Source organism: Cetorhinus maximus, chromosome 4 (genome assembly GCF_964194155.1).
Source record: "Cetorhinus maximus chromosome 4, sCetMax3.hap1.1, whole genome shotgun sequence".
Taxonomy (NCBI): domain Eukaryota; kingdom Metazoa; phylum Chordata; class Chondrichthyes; order Lamniformes; family Cetorhinidae; genus Cetorhinus; species Cetorhinus maximus.
This window is the reverse complement of record NC_135882.1, coordinates 104,379,141-104,403,793: the sequence shown is the minus strand read 5'-3', so window position 1 is coordinate 104,403,793 and position 24,653 is coordinate 104,379,141. Positions and strand designations below refer to the sequence as shown.

Genomic DNA, 24,653 nt, shown 5'->3' with positions numbered 1-24,653 from the left:
GTGCACGGAAGAGCGCAGAAATCTTCCTGAGGCAGCTCCGTGCCTCAGGGAGTTTAAGTGCAGTTGTAAGTCCTCCTTTTGCAGAAGGTTTGCTGAGTTTCCCTGGTTACTCCATCTCAGTGCATCTCCAAGATACTCTTCAATGAGCTGCCTATAATCAAAGTCAAGTTAATAGGATGTAATTTCCTAGTTCTGATCTATGGTCCTTTTGAAATATTGGCACCACATAGATCTCCCTCTAGTCCAAGGGAACATTCCCAGACAACAGTGAGCTGATAAATATGTTAGCAAGTGGCTGACAGAACACATCTGCCATTACTTTGAGCACTCTTGGGTAAATGATGTCAGGGCCAGCAGTCAGAGCTGCTTTGAGATCCCTTATTCTAGCCAGGACTATGCTTATATCCACTTAGCCACTTTCACATCCACCCTACATTGTATTATAGTGGTAACTGATCATTATTTTCTCTAGCATGCTGATCCAAAATCGCTACTTAAAATCTCTGCCACATCCTAAGAGTCTACCTGAATCTTCCTTGAGGAGACCTTATCACGGCTCACTGGGGATAGTGTGCTGCACTATCAAGCCCTACTGCTCCTGAGCCACTACAAATGTGAAAAAGTTTGATCAACCCACCTAATTGTTTAATTTAGGTTAACAGAATACGAGCACCAGGATTGTGAACTTAATAAGTAAATAACTGTTTATTGAACAAATTGTCTTTAACCAGTGGCAAAAGAAAGAAATATGAACTGCTAACTTCTCACTCTATAACCTAAACTCTACCCCCTCTTAAATCCCTATACACACACATACAAGACACATAAGACACACAAAAATACGGATTTTAAGGGTAGGATAAAACAGTTCAATAGCACCAATTCAGAGAGACAGCAAGTTAGAGAGATATGAGGAGAAAAAGCCAGCTAGCTATTATTGTAGAATTACTGGAATCTTACACACACAGGAGAGAGAGGTTTTAGGTATTTTTCCTTTCAGGCTAGGAGCTATTCTGCTGTACTGTTTTCACACAAACCCCAGTCACCTGGTCAGGAGCCAATTAAAACATTGTTGCCAGGCAGTTCCCCATTACACCAGACTCCTCCTCAGCACCATCCTGTCTTTCATGGCACACTCTGTTCCAGGACAGCAACATTGTATACATTCCTCACACTCTTCCAGTAGACATGTCCTTTAAACGGCAACCATTGTAATTTTAATCTACAGTCCAACGGAAATAAAAAGATATGTTCTTTACAACCTTCAATGGCTCTTTAGAAGTTAAAGCCTTTGACTCCAAGTGCAACTTAAAAATAAAAAAAATTCCTGTTTCTACCATAGCTATCTTCTTCTCCAATATAAAAAAGCAAAGTACTGTGGATCTGGAAATTTGATGGAAGTTCTGTCATTACATCTTCAACCTGAAACGTGAACGCTTGTTTTCTCTCAGAGATGTTGCCTGACGGATTGAGTATTTCCAGCGTTTTCTGTTTTCATTTCTTTTCCAATATACCTCTGGTGGTTCTGAGACAACAGCTTTTCACACCTTTAGTTGAGATTAATACCTATTTCTGTTCTACTAAAAAAATATTTTTAAACCTGTAAAAATATCTCTTAATCTGATTTGTTTTTTTTTTACTGTGTGGCTTTGTTGTAATTTTAGGGACATACATTGCTTCCTTTCGCACAAGGATACTAAGGGGGTGGGGTGAAGAATGCACTCCAATAATTACTGATGGAAGTAAAATAGTCTCTTTAGGAATGAAGGTACATTTCACTTCTAAAAAAATGCTTTAAATGTGAAAAAATATCTAATCACCATAAGTTGAGAAGGGTGTACATAATATGTAGGCCAATAGAGAAATAATGCACAACTTCCACAGCTGTATCAGCAAATATGTCACAAAAACTCTCAAGCGCGATTTATTATTTGGGTGACAAAGGAACTATGTTGCACTACCTTTCCACTTAATGTTCTCAACCAAACTGCAATGCAGTAAATCAAGGAATAAAACTGAATCCTATGTCAGAAACAACAAAATCGGGGATATAACAAAACGATAATTTTAAACAGGAATAGATATTGAAGTATATCTTTACACATTGGATATCAATATTCCACCCAAACTAGGAATATTATAAGATGGAAAATGAAAACTGCACAGACTGAAGTTTTCTAAAATATTTTATAGATGATAGAGTAAGTAACCATTAATAGATCAATGATTGATGTCAGTAATCGTAGACATAGTATAATTTTGCTGGTAGAAACAAAATAAAAGTGAAAGCACATTTCGCATTCCTACAATTTCTTTAAAAAGTTACTTTAGTTCAAATACTGAGTAAAGTAAATGAACTGTAAAATGAACATGGAATAGTTCTAGCAAATGATAACTTACTGCCTACGCTATAACCGGAAAAGACAAGTTGGTTACGCCTGGTTCTTTAATTTCCCTATCAGACAATATCCTACACTGACACCACATGAATGATAATCTTGTTGAAAAGATAGGTTAACTTCCATTTGTCACAAAACTATAATAGGTTTCATAACATTATTGTGATTTATTGTAAAGAAGGTTTAAGGGGTTAAGTGTAGATGGTACTGTTTGTGTGATTTAATTAAATTAGAGTCAAATAGACTGCAAGCTTGAAATTATCAAAAGAAGTTAGGGGTAAAAGGCATTTGTAATGCTAATGAGTAAACATGGATGATGTCTTAATATGTAGGGTGTGAAGGAAATTTGCATTTTTCGATAAGTGAAGAAGTTGTTTGGGTTTCAAAGGGATGGTAGGATGTTTACAACTAACAAGATAAATAGGGCAACGATATTGGCCAGGATTTTCCGGCCCCGTTGCGGGCGGGACCTGGCGGGGGTCAGGCGGCGTCCCAGCCAGAAGTCCATTGACTTGTGGTGGGACTGGAAGATCCCAGCGGCGGGCAGGTATGGAAAATCCCGCCCAATATGTTTATTTTTCCCTAAAGGCATTGACCATATAGACAACATGAAAAATGTTTATATTATGGAAAAAGTATATTTCCAAAGGCATATGGAACAATGGAATTTACAGATTAAAAACAGGGAAACATATATAATGAAGGAAGGAAGGCGATGCTGTGGGGCCATGTAAGATTTAAAAGGAGCATGTAAAACAGCCTTGGGGAAACCTCCAGTCATTTTTGCAGAAGTCTGCGGCGTCCAGTAACTAAAGTTGGAGAAAAGCCTTTGGAATTCTACTGTCGACTGGGTGTTGTGGTAAATTTGCTGGCTTGCTATTTAAATTTAAAATCTATTTTGGACTGTTGCCTTAAAGGGGGTGTGTAGTTGGGAGTCAGTGTAGTTAGGAATTTTGGGATTTGTTATAGTATTAAGTAACTGTAATCTTATGTATGTGCTTGAAATCTTTTCTTTTTTAAAAAATATTTTAATTTAGTTTTTTTAAAATCTCTAAAGGTGTTATTGAACTAATTATTTCTGAATTCAGTGCACAAATCTTCTCATAATAAATACAAATTGCAAAACCATTGTGATAGCGTGGCCAAGTTTCCCTTGTGGATTTGGTCCACCCGGCACACATCACCTGCCACATCATAACAGATTTTATATTGCCTTCCTTTAGGCAGCGTACAGAAGAATCTCAATCTGATGGCCAAGAATATTGAATCTAGACATGAGACGACACTAAATTGCAGACCAATGGTCAGGATGTTTGTTGCTGAAACTATACTTGCAATTAGTCCCTTAGTAAATGGGGGGTCTTCACTGCTGTGAACCCTGCAATTGTGTGCAACTTGTGTATGCTCACCTTCCTGGATTTCAGGAGTACAACGCATGTCTTCCCTCATAATTTCTCCTTGTTACCATATTCTCCAAGGATCGCCATTCACTACCACATTTTCACAGCATTCCCTTCCTCACTGCCACCTTCATTTACATGCTGCAAAGCGTTTAATGCACCACATTTCTCTCTTCGCAGACTGCATTCTAGTATCCTCTCAAAATCATTGCCACAAAAGCTGACAAAGAGGTGCCACACTATGACATGTACTTGCCTAGGGCAACCAAGACAATCAGCTTCTCAGTTCCATGTAATTACAATTTTATCATCTTTACTGGCACCTCTCAAGATCCAAAAGCTAGCAACTCCCAAGAGCTTTTTTACAGTGTCCCATCACTGCAACTCAAATAGCCAATCCCAGCAATGAGATATTCTGGGGGTTTAGACAGTAAGCTGGATCAGCAAGACACGGGATATGTACTGAACATGGCTGGACAATACCATGTGGATGAAGAAAATAATTCACTGGAGAGCAATGGTGATTCCTCTCCAGGTAGCAAGGATAGCAATTCAGACCTCCTTAAGAGAAGGATGCTTTCTGAGCACAAGAGGGTTTTGGGGGTCATGGGGAAATCACTCCAGAAGCTTCTGCCAAACAGCAAGTGTTGAGGAGTCCACAACCCGATTTTCTGGGTTATTGAGGGACAAAATTCAAAATATTCTGTCAGTCCTGAAAGCAGTGGCAATTCCACAGCCACTTGTAGAGGAGACTCTTGTGACTGAGGCTGTTAAGACAATTCAGATAGCTGCCATACACCCAAATGGACAGGCGTGTATAAACTCTGCTTTTCTGCAGAAAATCAGTGTACAACAACATGGAGGCTTACGGTAGAAACCAACTATAAGTGTCAATGGCTGATGCTGATGTCTTATGGTCTTATGCTGTCTTTCAAGTTGGCAGCTCTTCCACAGCACTCCATATCCCACCTCCCATGATTACTCGGAGGGGTGGGCTGCCTGCTGCCCAATAGTCAGCATCTGACTGTGTACCCTAAAACACGGCTTATTAAAATATCTGTATTATAATAGCTTGAAGTAATATTAATTATTATAGTTTCAGAATCCAAGTATTAGTGGAAATGATTTAAAATCTTGGAGTTTACACTGGTAATTGGAATCTTTTTAGAATTTGTCTTAAAGGAAAGGTAATGAAAGTTACAGAGGTGTGAAGAAAAAATCAGATGGCTCGTCTTCACTGGTGAAGTGTTTGTAATAAATGAAACAGTGGAGTTACCCAGTGCTCAAATATTTATAAAGTTGTTGTCATACAAGGGGCATTCATTTTACACTCACTTGTGAGTTCTGATTTTAACCTGGGACGAGAGACGAGAGTTGGGTGGTGGGCTTGTCCTGAATTGCTGACCTAAAGTCTGGGTCATTTTAACTCATGGGCCTCATTAACATAGTTTAGGCTCAATTCCTGTCCAAATATGACAGGAATGACATGGACCTGTGGGCAGGAGCAGGGTGAGCATGGCAAACAGTTAACTGTTCACCTGTTTAATTCATTGGACTTCGACTTTTGAATACTTTCATGCCCTTATTTGCCTGCAGTGAGGGACTCACGCATTGCTACATATTTGCCTGTAAAAATGTCCAGCGCCGGATTATGGCAAGGAAATGAAGCTGCCTCTATTTTAGCTGCCTCCATGCTTCTCGTCTATCCTGGGAAATAAATTTGACCCTATGGAGTTTACAAATATTGCATGCTTATATGGAGGCAAAGAGGGGCAGCATAGATTCGTGGACGGTATGGCAAGGGCAGATGGCAACCACCCCCCCCCACCCTCCCCAACTCCCACCACCAGAAGCAATGTCAGCATGGAGCCAACTCGCTCCACGCTAGTATGTAAATTGGCTGCTGGTGAGACTTGTGCCCCTCAGCTGGGAGAAAGTCCCATCCTCGGGAGATTGGCCAGCAGCTCCAGCAGTCCTGACAGAGCCAAGAGCGCATTAGTGAGTGTTACCAGGACTGCAACCAGTTCCAAGAAGGCGGCCCATGGATCCCGGAGCAAGGCAAGTCTGCGGTCTTGGGTACGGAGGGTTTGGGCAGTTTAGGGAGCGGGGGTGGTGTGTTTTACAGAGCAGGAAGTAGGAAGAAATGAGGGGGTACTATCTTAGGCAGGCTGTCCCCCGATGCGTAAAGGACACCCAAGGAAGATAGTATCCCCCCTTTCTTGCCCGCCCTTTTAAAAGTTTTTTCAAAAAACAGCCTGCCCACTCCTGCCTGAGTACCTACGCCAACTGTGTTATGGCATGGGCAGTGTATTATCAGGCCAATTAGCTTGTTAACAAGCTCAATTGACCCCTGGGGTGGGTGGGAAGATGGTGAGTTCATACACCCTATTTTACACGCCCCCCCTCACCGAAAACACGCCTAGTGAGGGAACATAAGATCCAGCCTGAGATCTGAAGTGCTGTGAGATTCAACAGTATTTATAGTATTGAAGGAATTTTAATTTCTCAGAAATAGGAGAAATGGATTAATAGCAATTATGATGAAGGAACACTAAGTAGGGGAGAGCACTTTACGGTAAAGTTGATTTCTAAAGCCCCTTGCAGCTGACACCAAAGAGACCCTCTGAGTGACAGCCCTTATACCGAGCTATTCCATAGTCCTCTACCTCCAAAGTAGCTGATGTCACCTCCCCAGGAAATTCCATGTCCAGAGCTTTATAGATAATAAAACTGTGCAGTGTCCAGCAAGCTACAATAAAGCATGATACATGTTTGCTATCATAGTGCAGAACCCTTCCTAATCCATTAAGTCAGCAAAAGTGCTGAAAAGTTGAAGAAGTTTCTTTCCCATCAGACTCTAGTAGAGGTATATGCTTTGTTGTAGTTATCCTAAGTTGCCATTCTTGTCATTTTCAGAGAGGTCATTATGCAAGGGATACACTTGGTTGCCCACAAGCTATCTAGTTATTTGACTATCTTCCTTGAAGAGCTCAAGGACAGCAGAATTCCTGAGGATGAAGCCATCACATTAACTTCCACCAAATCATCGCAGATGTGAAGATTTCTTTGCATCTGGTCTTACATAATCCAATTTTGACATTCAGGGACTCTAAATCTTTCCTATTTATAACATTGAGGGGATTAATTGTTTAATTCATAGAATTATAGAATGGCTACAGCACAGAAGGAGGCTTTTCGGTCCATTTTGGACTCCTCTGGAGGTCCCCAGCATCACGGATGCCAGTCCTCAGCCAGTTCAATTCACATGATATCAAGAAACGATTGAAGGCACTGGATACTGCAAAGGCCATGGGCCCTGAAAATATTGAGGACTTGTGCTCCAGAACTTGGCTTGCCCCTAGCCAAGTTGTTCCAGTACAACTACAATACTGGCATCCAGATGGCTTCGTGGAAAACTGCCCAGGTACATCCTGACCACAAAAAGCAGGACAAATCTAACTCGGCCAATTACCATCCCATTAGTCTACTCTCGATCATCAGTAAAGTGATGGAAGGAGTCATCAAGGAGCACTTGCTTAGAAATAATTTGCTCACTGATGCTCAGTTTGGGTTCCGCCAGGGCCACTCAGCTCCTGACATCATTACAGCCTTGGTTCAAACATGGACAAAAGAGCTGAACTCCAAAGGTGAGGTGAGAGTGACTGAACTTGACATCAAAGCAGCATTTCAGTGTGGCATGAAGGAGTCCTCGCAAAACTGGAGTCAATGGGAATTAGGAGAAAACTCTCTGCTGGTTGGAGTCATACCTAGCACAAAGGAAGATGGTTATGGTTGGAGGTCAATAATCTCAATTCCAAGGCATTACTGCAGCAGTTCTTCAGCATAGTGTCCACGGTCCAACCGTCTTTAGCTCTTTCATCAAAGACCTTCCTTCCATCATAAGGTCAGAAATGGGGATATTCAGTGATGATTGCACAATGTTCAGCATCATTCGTGACTTCTCAGATATTGAAGCAGTCCATGTCCAAATACAGCAAGACCTGGACAATATCCAGGCTTGGGTTGACGAGTGGCAAATAACATTTGCGCCACACAAGTGCCAGGCAATGACCATTTCAACAAAAGAGAATCTAATCATCGCCCCTTTACATTCAATCGCATTACCATCACTGAATCCCCACTATCAACATCCTTGGGGTTACCCATTGACCAGAAATAGAACTGGATTAGCCATGTAAATACTGTGTCTCCAAGAGCAGGTCAGAGGCTCGGAATCCTGTGGCGAGTAACTCACCTCCTGACTCCATCATCTACAAGGCGTAAGTCAGGGGTGTGATAAGTGCAGCTCCAATAACACGCAAGAATCTCAACACCTTCTAGGACAAAGCAGCCTGCTTGATTGGCACCCACAAACATTCATTCCCTCCATCACCGATGCAGTGGCAGCAGTGTGTACCGTCTACAAGATGCTCTGCAGGAACTCACCAACTCACCAGCACCTTCCAAACCCATAACCGCTACCCTCTGGAAGGACAAGGACAGCAGATGCATGGGAACACCACCACCTGCCAGTTCCACTACAAACCACTCATCATCCTGACTTGGAATTATATCATCATTCCTTCACTGTCACTGGGTTAAAATCCTGGAAGTCCCTCCCTAACAGCACTTTGGTGTACCTACACCACAAGTGGTTCAAGAAGGAAGCTCATCGCCACCCTCTCAAGGGCAATTAGGGATTGACAATAAATGCTGGCCTAGCCAGCAACACCCACATCCCATGAATGAATAGAAAAAAAACAAATATGCACCTCCCCAGTCCTCTGAAGAGGACTGGAAGATTATGGCTAGTGCCTCTGCAACTTATGTCCTAACTTCCCTCAGCATCCTTGGATGCATGCTGTCTGGTCCAGGTGACTTACCAACTTTTAATTACTACAGCCAGTCTTTCTAAACCTCCTCTGTATCAGTTTTTAGACCATCCGGTGTCTCAACTACCTGTTCCTTCACTGTGGCTGGAAGGTTACCGACAGTGGAGTCAGCTTTGGGGTGAGGCGGTGGTGGTGGTGGTGGTCGTGGTCATAAAATGCGATCAGGATGTGTTCGCCTAGAAGTCCAACATTGTGATGTCACTTCCAAATTTTAGTTGTGACATGTACCTTGGAAGATAGGTTCTCACTTTGCTGCAGCTGGACAGCAATTAGGATAATTTAAGTAGCAATTAACTCAAATTTTACAGTGCTTTTAGAATGAGGTGGTTTGCAAAGAAAACACAGAACTAAGAGAGAGACAGCTGCCATGGAACTGATGCACCCAGTCTTCATGGGCCTCTCTGAGGAGTGGTAGTGCGAGGGAGAGAAACCAAGGCACCAGCGGAGCACTGCAGGATCGTCAGGGGCAGCAAGTGTACTAGCCTGCGTAGAAGGGTCTACCTAGGAAAGAATCTCCCATACACGGGTCAACTAACTCCAGATGTGTGAGTTGCACTGTCAGTGTAGACTGAGGCTCTTCAGGGAGGCAGTCATCAATTTATGAGCCATATTTCAGGATGAGCTGAGATGCTGGGGGTTTGGTGGACACCCATTAATGCCAGTGGTCCTTAAGATCACCATGGCGCTCATCTTCTCCACCTCGAGATCTTTCCAGGGGTCCACTAGGGACATGTGTGGGATCTCACAGGTTGCGGCCCATTGTTGCATTGGGAAGGTGACCAATGCCCTGTTCAAGATGGCTAGTGACTATGCGCACTATCAAACTCATCCAGACAGTCAGGTGGGGAGGTCCAATGACTTCAGGGATACAGCTACAATCCCCCACAGAATCTTTAGTGCAGAAGGAGGCCATTCAGCCCATCGAGTCTTCACTGACTCTCTGAAAGAGCATTCTACCTAGTCCCACTCACCTGCCTTATCCCCGTAGCCTTGCACTTTCTGTAACAAAGAATGTGTAAGTGTCATCCACTGCATTCATGCGGCCATCAAGGCTCCCACGGACCAGCTTTCATCAACAGGAAGGGCTTCCATTTCATCAATGTACAACTGCTCTGTGACCATCACAAGCATATCCTTCAGGTGTATGCATAGTTCCCCGGAAGCAGCTACAACACTACACATTGGCAATGTCAGTACCAAAGCTGTTCCAGCCCCATGCACCTTCAGGGATGGCTTCTTGGGTACAAAAGCTACCCATTGAAGAAATAGCTACTCACACCTGTGAGGAACCCACAGACTGCAACAGAAGGTACAATACCTGCCACAAGTCCACCGAAGTGATGATCAAACAGGCGATTGGGAAGCTTAAAATGAGGGTCAGATACCTAGATCAATCCGGTGAGCTCTTTAATATGCCCCAATGAGGGTCTCGCAGATTGAGGTGGTCTGCTGTGTTCTGCAAAACGTAAGATGGCGGGGAGAGGCCCTGCATACTGAGGACATCATCGATCGTCACTTCTAATCTGACAAGGAGGGTGGGGAAGAGGTTGCTGAGCTGGCAGCACAGGAATCCCTTGCACCAGATGCAAGGGGAATTGAGAAGTGTGCAAGGGAGACTTGAGACATCTCATTATTACCTGTTTCTTGTGGCACTGATGCTCTTTCAAAATCTGTGCAATAAAGACTAACCTTTACGTGAACTTGCTGGAGTCTACCTCCTTCATTTTAGACTTCATCACCCAGGTTCACAGCAGTCACTGACAAAGCTGAAAAGTTGACCAGACACTAGCAGCCCACTGAGGGAGCAAGGTTACAGATGATATCTAACAAACAAGCAAGAATGGAAATAAATCACAGAATCACACAGTGCAGAAGAGGCCCTTCGGCCCATCGAGTCTGCACCGACACGTGAGAAACACCTGACCTACCTATCTAATCCCATTTACCAGCACTTGGCCCATAGTCTTGAATGTTATGACGTGCCAAGTGCTCATCCAGGTACTTTTTAAAGGATGTGAGGCAACCCATCTCCACCACCCTCCCAGACAGAGCATTCCAGACCGTCACCACCCTCTGGGTAAAAAAGTTTTTCCTCACATCCCTCCTAAACCTCCTGCCCCTCACCTTGAACTTATGTCCCCTCGTGACTGACCCTTCAACTAAGGGGAACAACTGCTCCCCATCCACCCTGTCCATGCTCCTCAATCTTGTACACCTCGGTCAGGTCGCCCCTCAGTCTTCTCTGCTCCAACGAAAACAACCCAAGTCTATCCAACCTCTCTTCATAACTTAAATGTTTCATCCCAGGCAAATGACCAAGAGCAGTGACTCTAAAATTTACTGAGTGGCACAACAAAATAAAGCTTTAACATATAAAAAGTCTAAGCATCCATGAACCCCAAGAGCATCCAGGTGCACTTCTTAATGCAAGTACAAGTTCTCCAATGAGGTACCACCCTGTGCTTGCAGCTGAGGTGGAAGCAGGCAGCTGATAGGGCTGCCCCATATCATGGCATGACCTTGGCAACCGTCCTCTGGCTGTTTGAGGCCTGGAGAGTGCTGACATGCAGAGGGGCTCCTGAACAGGTGGAGGACCCTGCTCTGTCATTGCAGCTACTGGAGGCGTTGGGTCTCTGGTAGAGGGGCTGAGGAGTCACTGTCCACATTCAGGGCACCCTGAGATGGCCCCAGACGCAGAAAGTAGTCATTCCTCCTCCTTTGCATGGCACACAAGCACCTCCCTGCTCAGCTGAAATGGACAAGGACCTGGTTCAGACTCCAGGCACCTGGACCCCCTCTCGTTTTGCCACTGCTGCATAGAGCTCATGGACAAGGCGATGGTATGTAGAATTATGTGCACCTCCGACATCCACTGAGTGGTCAGCTGGAGTTGGCTCTCCATGAGAGTCACCAACCCCTCAATGCAGGAAGACATGCGCACACACACCTGAGACATGACAGTACTCATAGCCTGGATGGACTCCTCCATCAGCTCACATGAGTGCGCATAGCCTGTGGCAGCTCCACCAGATGTTCCCCTACCTCTCACTGTACCTCCAATCAGGTGCCATATTGTCGATCTAAGGCTCAGCATAGGCCTGGTCTCCCATAGTCCTACAATTATCAGTGGACTCGGTTGTCACAGCCTCCACCAGCTGCTTGTGCACTTCCGCTACGTGCTCACCAGCATGTGACCCTGAATCTAATCAAGAGCACAAAATTACCAATATGAGAAAATCTATGCTGGTGGAGGGTGAGAGATATGACAGAGCTGCTTTTTAATGATACTTCCTCCTCTCAGAAAGTGGATGGATGATTTTGAACAGAAGAACCATAACTTATATTTATCTAGCAATTTTAATGTAATAAAACATCCCAAGGTGCTTCACAGGAGCATTTGTGTCTTTCCAATACTGGATGTCGGATAAGCAGTTTAATAATTTTGCAACAGTGGAGGAGTCTAGAGAGGTGGTATGGCTAGCGGGCCAGGGGAGGACAAAGAAAATGTTTCAAAGACACTCTGAAGCTCTCCTTGAAGTGCAGCAGCATTGACATTAATGACTGGGAGGATCTTGCTACCAATTTTCAAAATGGTGACAATTTGTCCATCAAGTTACATCATGCTTTGAATCCAAACACCTTAATGGTGAGACAGAGCGGTGGCAGAGAAGGAAAGAAAAGGAAGCAAATCCTGCACTCTGGATCCTCGTAACTCATGGGATGCCCCGTCTCATGTGCCAAAGATCTGCAGGTTGAGAATTGGCCTGTTCAGGCACATGAAGATTCATGGCATAAACTTGCAACCCCGAGTGGGCACCATCAAGGGAATCAAGGGACACTGGCAACAACTGTGAGGTAGAACTGGGTGACATCAGGAACATATGAAAGCTAACACTGTTCTGTGTGCAACACTTCTCAACCTCCACCTCCTCAGGAAAATTGTGGATGGCTCCTCTCCAGTACATGTCCTTTGGGATTACTGAGACCTGTATGAGAGAAACAGTGGTGGATGCATGAGCACTGTGTGTGGGTCCAGTGCAATCTTGTCCCCCTGCACTTGTTCACTCATTCTCCTGTGATGACACTCTTGCTTTACCACCATCCGCAAGCACGTGGTTGACCTGAGGCTCAGCCAGTTCCAGGGTCAAGATCTGGGAGGTCGCCACTGGTCTTGGCCCCCACCCTTTATTGATATGCAAGCAGACGGAGGAACACTGTTCCTCTGCCCACAAAGACAAACAGAACACATACGCTGATGGCAACCCTTTGGTCCATGATGGGGACTCAGGAATGCTACCTTCATACACCCATTCTCCAGAGGGTTTGTGGGGGTCAGAGGAGAGAGCTGGCTGCTTCTCATCAAGATGCAACCATGCATCTGACAGGATTTGCTCTTGCCTGAAGCCCTTGTCACCAACCGAGTGCTCATTCCTTCCTCAGATAGTGCCTCCTCTTGCATTGTCACACGTAAGCCTCAAAGCAATATGGAGAACGCATCTTGGCAGAGCAAAGGAGGTCATTAATGCGTTTACGACAAAGCATCCATACGCAGGAGGGTGAGCGGGGGGAGTGACCCCACAGCTGCTGGCCTCCTCTGCAATCTCCATCCAGGCTTGCTTGGTCAGGTGGGATAGTCTTTTCTTCCTGTCCATCAGAAAGAGGACCTTTATCATTGCCCTTGCAGCCTGGAGGAGAACCTGCAGGGAGGTATCACTGAAATGCAGGCCACCGATGTCTCCCCTCCGTTATGGTTGAAGCTGGTCCTACTCTTCTTTTATCATCCTTTTACCATTTATATGCCTACAGAAGACTTGGATTTTTTAGCTACTGGTCTTTTCTCATACTCTCTGTTTCCTTTATTTACTTTTTCATCTCCCTCTGAACTTTCTATATTCAGCCTGACTCTCTTGCAAAATCAAATGTCATATGGCATCTGTCATATTCCTCCATATCACTATAGTTTCAACTGTTCCATGTGGTGAGGCAGAAAAGCTTCAAAACAGGCTTGTCTAACCTCTTCGCGTTGTGGGGGGGTGGTGGAGGGGGGAGGCACATTTCAATTTTTCTCACACTCAGGCTAATTAGCAAATTTCGGAAAGATAACGTTTGGCACAACATTAAACATGAATTTTTTTTAAAAAGCTGACGTATCAAAATAAACAACTTGCTGAGCAAAAAAAAAAACAATCACAATAATAAATTGATAATTTTTTTAAATGAGTACTAAGTAAAGATGACCATTAGAGTGTGAAAGGGTGAGTGTGTGTCTCGGGGTGCTCACTCACTCACCCTCACTCCTTGTGAGAATGGGTGAGAGTGTCTGTTGGTGTGTGGGGGTGAAGGCGAATGAGAACCCTCAGCCTGGGAGTAAGCCAGCCACACACTCTCCCCTCTCTCTCACCCCCTTTCTCTCTCATATGCACTCACTCCTCACTCACCCACCCTCACACTCACTCACACAATTGCCCACTCTCGCCCACACTCAGCCACCCTCGCACACACTCAGCCACCCTCGCACACACTCAGACACCCTCGCACACACTCAGACACCCTCGCACACACTCAGCCACCCTCGCACACACTCAGCCACCCTCACACTAAATCGGCTGGGAGATGGGGGTGGGGAGGTAGGTGCATTGAGAGCGAAAGAGACCTGGAGCGAGGCCTGAGGCCTAGCAGCGCCTGAACCTGGGTGCCTACCAAAAGCGGGAGGGTTGCGGGGAGAGCCTGAAGGAACGCGGCCGGAGTCAGGGGAAAGTAGACAGCGCTGGGAAAAAGCGGCCGGATCTGGGAGGGATGCAGCCGGAGCCGGGCAAGAGCACTGGAAGCTGCAAGAAAGCAGCCAGAGCCACAGGAAAGCTTTCTGAGCGGAGGGCCCTCATGCTCCAGTGTGGCTATCTTCACATATTCGCAATACCCGGTGTTCGCTGCTCCTCCAATCACACCTACTCTCTCCCATGTTTGCTACTTCGTAGTGAGCCTAACAGCAGCAAATGCGGGAGAGAAAATGATGTGATTGGAGAAGCAATACCCTGCAGAAATCTTCAAACTCACTGACCCGTCTTACCAGCATTTTGACCAATCAATCCGGGGGCCACATAGAGGCCCCCGGGCCATGGGTTGGACAAACCTGCTTTAAAAGAAATTAGTGTAATTATCTCTGATTTGCTTGGCATACATTCAGTGGCTGCTGTAATTTTTGAATAGCGCAAACAGAATTAAGATTGTTGTTTGCTACTGAAGAAGCTTTTGTAACTGCAATTTCAAATTCCAAATTGCCTAGCCTTTGGCTATCCATTCACCTCAATACTTACACAGCTTTGATGCCTTTATCTACAGCAAAAATGTCATGCTCTTCCCCTGCGTTCATCCACACTCCCCATCCCCAGATGGTCCCCATCTACATTCGCTCATGCATAAGGGGTGCAAAGTTGACTGCATTTAGTACTCAACCGGTACATTTTAGCATAACAGGCTGGATGACAAAATACTATGGGCCTTATCTTTCTCTCCCAAAATCACTTACTACTCCAGGATCATCCTGAAGAGCAAAGATAACTGTTGCCTTCTGTTTTAGCACTGCCAACAATCTCCTCAAACCCTGGGCTTCTTTCTCACTTAGGTTGGGATGACAAATTCAGTTGCCAACTCCCTTTCTCCATCTAACCTCATTCCAGGCTTCCTCTGTGCTAATCCTAAACCATATTCCCATATCCTTTCCCATCTTTCCTCATGTCCTCTTTGAGTTTATGTCATCAATAAGATTCATTCCCTGTTCCCTTTACCCGCTTCCTATTAAACTGCTGACCACCTAGCTTCCTTGCTGGGCATCTCTACTAGCTGACATTGGAAACGGTTTCTTCCCTTTGTGTACTTTCTCCCTCCTTTCCAAAACTACCATGAGCACCGCCCTCTGAAAAAAAACCTCTGTGATCGAAGACTCCTGCCCTATCTGCTGCTGATATCTATGCATTTGGCCCCTCCATACATGATTATTCCAATGGTCTTTTGACTGGCATCAAATCATCTACCCTGCGTAAACCTCAGCCCATGTAAAACTATGGTGTATTCCATCCCGTACTGAATCCAGGTCATTCCTGTCCTCACTACTGGGTCCAAGTCACTTAAGACTCAAATTTAAAATTCTCATTGAACTCCTACATGGGCTCACCGCTCCCTTTCTGTAACTTTCTCCAGCCCTTCCTGAATTCACCGTTCCTCTGCCTCTAGTCTCTTGTGCACCCCTACCCTTTTTGCCCAACAGTTGGCCCAAGGCACCATATAAATGCAAGCTGTTGTTACTGAAAAAGAGGAAACATTTTGCTTGTTAGTATACAATGAGTACCTTGTTACATGGGGGTGCAGCTTTGTGCTTGTTGCAGATCGAGTTCTAGATGTGCTTTTAGGCTTTGCCTTCACCATCTCTTGCGTCTGAAAGAAATATTTCAAATTGGAAGTGATTAAATATATTTACTACACATACACAAAGAATAAAACTTACATGTTATTAAAAGCAAAGACAACCTGATAGTTAATATTGGAAAAAAGTGACAATGATAATGCTGGGAAAATAAGATTGGGAATCAGAATTACTTTGGTTACAGTAAGTTACATTGAGCATGAAACCGGACAGGTGTAAGGTATCACAGAAAATGCTGGAAAAACTCAGCAGGTCTGACAGCGTCTGTGGAGAGAAAAACAGAGTTGACGCTTCGAGTCCGTATGACCCTTCTTCAGTGAAGAAGGGACATAGAGACTAGAAACTTCAACTCCTGTTTTTCTCTCCACAGATGCTGTCAGACCTGTTGAGTTTTTTCAGCATTTTCCCTTTTTCTTTCAGATTCCCAGCATCTGCAGTATTTTGCTTTTATCTAGGTGAAGGATATCACATCAGTCGCTTGTTATACAGCCTGCCCAAATACAGTGAAATCTCAATGAGTCAAACTCAGGTGACATGAAATTCCACTAGTGTCGAAGTTACCAACCATTCCTGCTGACATAATAGCAACTGTTATAGAACAATGCCCGTGATTAGCCGAAATTCAACAGTCGTGGATCCGGGTTAGCCGAACTTTTGTTCAGTGCCAACAGGAAAAGTAATGCCCAAATCACTTGCAAAAGAGATGCATCCGTAGAGAGAGCAAGCCAGCCTGTTCTGTCAGGGATCATGTAACTGTGTCGACCAGAGTGGAGTGGTTAGACCTAAGTGCTTAAAGTTCTCTGTGAAGCGATGGGCAAAGTGTGTGAGTATGGCAAAATCTATTAGAAAGTTAAAAGTGTTGTTAATCAAAAGAAGATGAAATTAATAGAGCAAGTGGGAAACCGTAGCATATGTGGAAAGCAGGCATTGCTAAAGAGTGGGAGATTCCATCATCAAGTTTGTGCATCATTCTGAAAGCTAAAGAGAGCATCTCGGAACAGTTCAATAAACGGACATTCACTGCAGCAAGGAAGAGGAAGACAATGGCTGCCTATCCCAACGTTGAAGAAGCTCTGCTAATGAGGCAGCCGATCTCCGGCCCAATTCCGCAGGAAAGGCATGTCACCATGGCAAAGAAGCTGGCACCTGTGGATCTCACCTGCAGTGACAGATGGCTGGACCATTCAAGACAAGACACAACATGCCACGAAGGTTATAGAGATGCTCCGGGATTTCACACTGCAGCAAAAACATGTTTGACTATATTGATAAACAGGGCGGACTGTATAGTGCACGTCTGAAAACAACATGCTAAGCAGAAAAGGATTACAGAGTTTTTCCCATGCTAAATCTCGGCTTTTTCAAGGCCAACCCCCAGCCTTTTTCAAGGCCAACCTTTGAAAACAATGGTAAATTGTGAACAAATGGAATAAAGGTTTTTTACTGTATGTTTTTTATTCAGCATTTGAATCTGAAAACAGAAAGTAATGAGTGTTAGAATGACTTAATATGTAGCATTTCAAATACAGTAGTGTAGATTGCATTTGTAGGCATATTGAGTTACATAAAGCGCATTCATGTGGCAATTCTGCTTAACCCAAATTTGAATGTGGCTCCCCTGGGATTTGACTCATTGAGTCAATTGTATTCAATTCCATTCAATTCAACAGAGCTGAACATGGGGCATGTCCTATTACAAGAGGCAAAAGAGATTCTGCCCGTTTTGTGTTCCCACCTGTACCCAATTTCATCCACATTATGTACTTTTTCTTAGAACTATGTTCAAGATCACTGATTTAAACAAGTCTAACAAACACAATACTGTAATTTTAAAGCAGTAAGAATTGACATTTCTATAGTTTCCTCACATGCAGAAAGACTTCAAAAAGGCATTATGAGATGAGAGAAAATGGGGCACTGGGCAGAAAGTGAAATGGCTAGGAGGAAAGAAAGATCTTTAGAAGGCTTCTGGAAGCAAAGGGTTGCAGGGCTGAGAGATTCGGGAGGGAGTTCCAGAGGGCAGGGATGTAGTGTAATCTTATCCCCTTGCTTTCGTAGTTTTACTGACTGTCTCCTCCACCTTTACCAGTCAGGAAGGCAGAATTAGAGGAGCACGGAACTGTGAGGGCTGTGGGGCTGGAGAAGATTACAGAGAAAGGAAAGCGCAGGGCCATAAAGGGGTTCTATGGTTCATTCGCTGCTGTTTAACCACTAGCTACCAAGAAAACCTATGTCACACAGCCTGGGTGCAATTACTGTTGCTACTAAGCTGAGGTCGACCTGTTGCTAGGAAAAGTTTTAATACATCTTCATTAGTGCTTGATATGCCCCGTTAAAAATGATTCTGCATATGAGCCTGCAGTAGCAATGTAGGAACTAATTATTTTTGACTATTCACATTTTTCGGAGGATAGAGTAGAAAATGGTATTAGGGGATTCGCTGTCATATTTACATATTAGCAGAAATGTTAACAGGAATAACAAGTTCTTCTCAGCAATGGGGCCAACAACAACTTGCAGTTATATTGCACTATTAAAGTAACAAATCATCCAAAGGCGTTTCACATGAGTGTTATAAAGCAAGATATTAAGGCAGTTAGGCAAAAATTTAGTCAAAAGGATAGGTTTTGAGCATCATAAAAGAGGAGTAAAGAGGAGGAGAAATTTAGAGAGAGAATCCCAGAGTTTAGGGTCTTGGCAGCTGAAGGCACAGCGACCAATGGTGGAGCAATTAAAATTGGGGATGTTCAGGAATCCAGAATTAGAGGCGCACAGAACTCTGAGGGCTGTGGGACTGGAGGAGATTACAGAGAAAGGAAGGGGTGGGACCATGAAGGGGTTTGAAGACAAGGATGAGAATTTTAAAATTGAGGCATTGCTTGACCAGGAGCCAATGCAGGTTAGTAAGCATAGGGCTAATAGGTGAATGGCACCTCGTTCAAGTAAAGACACAGGCAGCAGATTTTTGGATGACCTCAAGTTTACAGAAGGTAGAATGTTGGAGGCTGGCCAGGAGTGCATTGGAATAGAGATAACAAAGGCATAAATGAGTGTTTAGCCACAGATGAACTGAGACAGTCAATGTTACAGAAGTGAAAATAGGCAGCCTCAGTGATTGTGCAGATATCTGGTGGGAAGCTCATCTCGGGTCAGATATGAGACCAAGGTTTCGAGCAATCTCACTCAGCCTTAGACAGGGAGAGGGATGGAGTCAGTAGCTAGTGAACAGAGTTTATAGTAGGCACTGAAGACAGTTGACTTTGGCTTTCCCAATATTTAATTAGATTTCCACAAGAAAGACCCAAACCTCCCTGTCGCTTGCCATTTTAACACTCCACCCTGCTCTCTTGCCCACATGTCTCTCCTTGGCTTGCTGCATTGTTCCAGTGAAGCCCAGCGCAAACTGGAGGAACAGCACCTCATCTTCCGACCAGGCACTTTACAGCCTTCCGGACTGAATATTGAATTCAACAACTTTAGATCTTGAACTCCCTCCTCCATCCCCACCCCCTTTCCGTTTCTTCCCCCTCCCCTTTGTTTTTTCCAATAATTTATATAGATTTTTCTTTTCCTACCTATTTCCATTATTTTTAAATCTATACCTGTAATGCCCTGTCAGTCTTTCCACCCCACCCCCACTAGAGCTATACCCTGAGTGTCCTGCCATCCATTCTTAATTAGCACATTCTCTTAGATAATATCACCACCTTTAACACGTCTTTGTTCCTTTGTCTGTGACATCTTTTGATTATCTGCTCCTTTCACTGCTTGCTTGTCCCTACGACCACCCCACCCTCAACTTCTCTCCCCCTCCCTCCCCCACCTTAAACCAGCTTATATTTCACCCCTCTCCTAATATTACTCAGTTCTGTTGAAGGGTCATGAGGACTCGAAACGTCAATTCTTTTCTTCTCCATCGATGCTGCCAGACCTGCTGAGTTTTTCCAGGCAATTCTGTTTTTGTTTTGGATTTCCAGCATCCGCAGTAGTTTTTTGTTTTTATCACTGTGTTTAATTAGAGCTAACTTCTGTCCATCCAATACCAGATGTTGTGCTGCTGCAGGCTTAGTTTTGTTACTCCCCAGATAAACATACCAAAATGAGACCAATTTGCCAGCTCATGTTTTCAACCCAACACAATTAAGTCATTTAAAGTTGAAGCATTTAGAGATAAAAGCCATTGGACTTTCTACAACTCTGCACCTTCAGCATTGTGACAAGCAAATGTCCTGTGGTTTGGGATCTCTTAGCAGAGCTGCTGTCAGGTTTTACTTCTTCTGGAAGCACCAGCTGAAATACCTAAAATCAATGACAAAACAATGTCACACCAGTAAAATTATTACTGTTTACTTACTGTCATTATTTTTACTAAAATAAATTACAAATTAAGTTGCCTCATTTTACAACGTATGACTTATTCATGAACAAAGCAGTTAAATGAATATGGTACACTTTTGCTTTGGAGGAAAGCGGACTTCATTTTTGTCACAGAGACGAAGGACACTATTATGTAATTTGATACAAGAAGAATCTTGCATACCAAAGGGTAGCACAGTGGTAATGTTATTGGCCTACAAAGGCCCAAACTAATTTTCCGGAAACAGGTATCGAAATCCCACCACGACAGCTGGGGACACTTAAAATTTGATTAATTAAAATAAATCTGGAATAAAAAAGCTAGTCTCAATAACAATAATCATGGAACTACCAGATATTCATAAAAACCCATGTGGCCCCACATTCACTTATATCCTTACCTGGTCTGCCAATATGTGACTGCAGGCCCACATCAATGTGGTTAACTCTTAACTGTCCTCTGAAGTGGGTGTTCCTACAACAGGTGGACTGCAGTGGTTCAAAAAGTCAGCACACCACCACCTTCTCAAGGGCAATTAGGGGTTGGCAATAAATGCTGGCCTAACCAGCGATGGCCACACCCCATGAACAAATTTTTTAAAAGTGGCTTAGTAAGCCACTTACTTGTATTAAACCACTGCAGAAAAGTCAAATAAAACTAGACAAACCAGTACTGACTTAAGCACCAGATATAACAATGTCGCATGTTGCCCAATTGACCTGCAAAGTTCTCCTCACAAACATCAAGGGGCTTGTGCCAAAATTAGGAGAGCTGTCCCACAGACTAGTCAAGCAACAGCCTGACATAGTCATACATACAAAATTATATCTTACAGCCAAAGTTCTAGACTCTTCCTTCACCATCCCTGGGTATGTCCTGTCCCTCCGGCAGTACAGGCCCATCAGAGATAGCAGCAAAGGGAGTGACCCTGGAGTCCTATTGACTCTGGATCCCATGAAGTCTCATGGCATCAGATCAGACATGGGGAAAAAAAACGTCCTGCTAATTACCGCTACCACCCTCGCTTATCTGATGAATCAGTACTCCTCCGTGTTGAGTGCTACTTGGAAGAAGCATGATGGTAGCAAGAGCACAGTACATACTCTGGGTCTGGCACTTCAATGTCCATCAGCATGGGTGGTTTATTAGCACCATTACTGACAGAGCTGGTTGAGTACTGAACGCCATATCTCAAGGGCAGTTAAGGATGGACAATAAATGCTGGTCTTGCCAGCGATGTTCATTCCATGAATAAATTTTAAAAATAAAAAATAAATATCTGCCAGTTTGAGCCTGCAGCTGAGAACACAATAAAAGAGAATAGCCAACTTGACCTCATTCCCACCAATCTACCTGTTGGAGATGCATCTGCCCTTGACAGCATTGGTAGGAGTGACCACTGCAGGGTCCTTGAGGAGATGAAGTTCCATCTTCACGCTGAAGCCACTCTCCATTGTGTTGTGCGGCACTACCACCGTGCTAAATAGGATTGATTCAGAACACATCTAGCAGTTCAAAACTAGGTATCCATGAGGCACTGTGGACAGCAGCAAAATTGTATTCAACCACAATCTATAACCTCATGGCCTAGCATATTCCTCTCACTACCATTACCATCAAGCAAGGGTACCAACCCTGGTTCAATGAGGAGAGTAGGAGCGCATGCTAGGAGCAGCACCAGGCATACCTAAAAATGAGGTACCATCCTGGTGAGCTCATAAAACAGGACTGCATGCATGTTAAACAGTGGAAGCAACGTGCGAGAGACAGAGCTAAGTGATCCCAAAATTAACAGGTCAGATCAAAGTTTTGCAGTCCTGTCACATCAAATCGTGAATGGTAATGGACAATTAAACAACTAACAGGAAGAAGAGGTTCCATAACCATTCCCATCCTCAATGATGGGAGAGCCCAGCACGTCCACGCAAAAGACAAGGTTGAAGCACCTGCAATCATTTTCAGCGAGAAATGACGAGTGGATGATTCATCTCAGTCTCCTCCTGAGGTCCCCACCATCACAGATGCCAGTCTTCAACCAAATTGATTTACTCAATGTGAAATTAAGAAACGCCTGAGTGTAGGGGTAAAGTAAAGGCTATGGGCCCTGACATCATTTAGGCTTGTGGTGCTAAAGAAATGCACCAGAATTAGCCTGTACCCTTAGCCAACCTGTTCCAGCACAGCTGCAACACTGACAATCACCTAAAAATGTGGAAAATTGCCAAGGTATGTCTTGTCCAGGACATACAACAGGACAAATCCAATCTGGTCAATTATTGCCCCATCGTCCACTCTCAATCATCAGCAAAATGATAGCTGTTACGACCACAGCTGATGTTATTTGCTGAGTAAGCCAAATCTCAGAGGGAAACTTGTCTAACTGATCATAACTTTTTTTTTGTAATTTGAAAATGAGGGAAAAACTATTGATCCCAGAAGCATAGAATCCCAGTTACACTTTTAGGATTTTAATTTTAAAAGATTTAACAAGAAGGAAACTTAAGCCCACAAGATTAAAGTTACACGGTTAAAACAGTCTTAAAAAAAAAATCCCCCCCAAAAAAACCCACCTGGCAACAGCTCCCTTATGGATTTTTAACCATAAAAATCCAGTGATATTACCCAAGTCAAAAACTGCTGTCACTTTGGTAAAGATATACCACACGACTTCTCATTCACTTCCACTCTGCTGTAGAAATCCAAAAGAAAGGTTCAGGAACAGACTGTTTTCTGTAAACAAAGACTTCTCTGGCTTGAAAACTCGATGGCTGCTTCAAATTCACAACTTTCACACCTTCTCCCAGCACAGATCTGGTCTCAGGACATCTCCCCCACACAGCCACACAACTCAACTAAACATCTTTCCTTAAATATCTTTTCCCCCTTTCATCTTAGATTCTATTGTTCTCAAACACCTCTTTGAACTCAACTTTTCCAAATATAAATAAATTTCTTTCATGTTTTCCTATTGCCTCCATTTTCTGGTCAAATAAAATGTAATAAGCTTCCTTGTCTACTTATGAAAGCTTTGTAAGTTGTAAAAGTCCCTGTCACTTCCAAACTCCTCTTTGAAATTTAACAGCTAAAAAGTCAAATACCTACTTAACTCATAAAGCAAATTTTAAAACGCAACCTATTTACTTGTAATTCCAACTTCACCATAGCCTTTCGTTACAAATACATGTATCTAGTATTTTTACCCTTTTATCTCTCAATTCTCAGACAAGCTGGCTTTACGAACCTTTCCCCCGTTGAATTAATCATGGACACACACACACAGCCTTCTTTACAGAGTACCACCATATTCCCAAAACTATTTTTTTTTAAATCCATCTTCACATAGCAGTTATCAACTGTGCTACCAAGTGGCACGTATTCACCAATAACCTGCTTGCCAATGCCCAGTTCAGGTTCTGCCAGGATCACTCAGCTCCAGACTCATTGCAGCCTTGGTGCAAACATGGACAAAAGTGCTAAAATCCAGAGGTGAGGTGAGAGTGGCTGCCCTTGTCATCAAGGCTGCATTTGATCCAGTACGGCATCAAGGAGCCCAAATACAATTGAAAAGCTGGTCAGAAGCTGAGAATTCTGCAACAGGTAACTCGTCTCCTGATATGCCAAAGCCTGTTCACCATCTACAAGGCACCAGTCAGGAATGTGATGGCTGAGTGCACTCCACACCATCCTGACTTGAACGATATCACCATTCCTTCCATGTTGTTGGGTTAAAATCTAGAAACTCCCTCCCTAACAGCACTGTGGGTATACCTACACAACTTGAACTGCAATGGTCCAAGGCGGCAGCTCACCATTATTTCTCAAGGACAATTAGGGATGGGCAATATTTTCTTTTATTCTTTCACGGCATGTGGGCATCGCTGGCTAGCCAAGAATTTATTGCCCATCCCTAATTGCCCTTGTTCAGAGGGCATTTAAGAGTTAACCACATTATTGTGGATCTGGAGTCACATGTAGGCCAGGACAGGTAAGGACAGCAGATTTCCTTCCCTAAAGGACATTAGTGAATCAGATGGGCTTTTACGGCAATCGACAATGGTTTCATGGTTAAATACTGATCTTGTCAATGCACCCACATCCCAAGAACAAATTTAAAAAAAACTTAGTTTTGCCCATTGGCTAATAGTGGGACACAGAGGTCAATGTGAACAGTACAACCTTAAGGAC

General features: G+C 43.8%; 1 protein-coding gene across 8 annotated transcripts in view; it reads right to left on the bottom strand.

Moving 5' to 3' along the window:
- Positions 1-24,653, bottom strand: part of dnaaf11 (dynein axonemal assembly factor 11) — an 87,524-nt gene that overhangs the window by 14,018 nt on the left and 48,853 nt on the right. For 5 of the 8 annotated variants that reach the window (XM_078540579.1, XM_078540582.1, XM_078540580.1 and 2 more), the window contains 2 exons: positions 20,315-20,410; positions 16,037-16,122 (listed from right to left, as the gene is read on the bottom strand). In XM_078540579.1, coding sequence (XP_078396705.1) covers positions 16,037-16,122; positions 20,315-20,410 — 182 coding nt within the window. Of the gene's footprint in view, positions 1-12,574; positions 12,678-16,036; positions 16,123-20,314; positions 20,411-24,653 lie in introns of those variants that run through there. The other 3 variants (XM_078540584.1, XM_078540587.1, XM_078540583.1) reach the window with 3 other exon arrangements.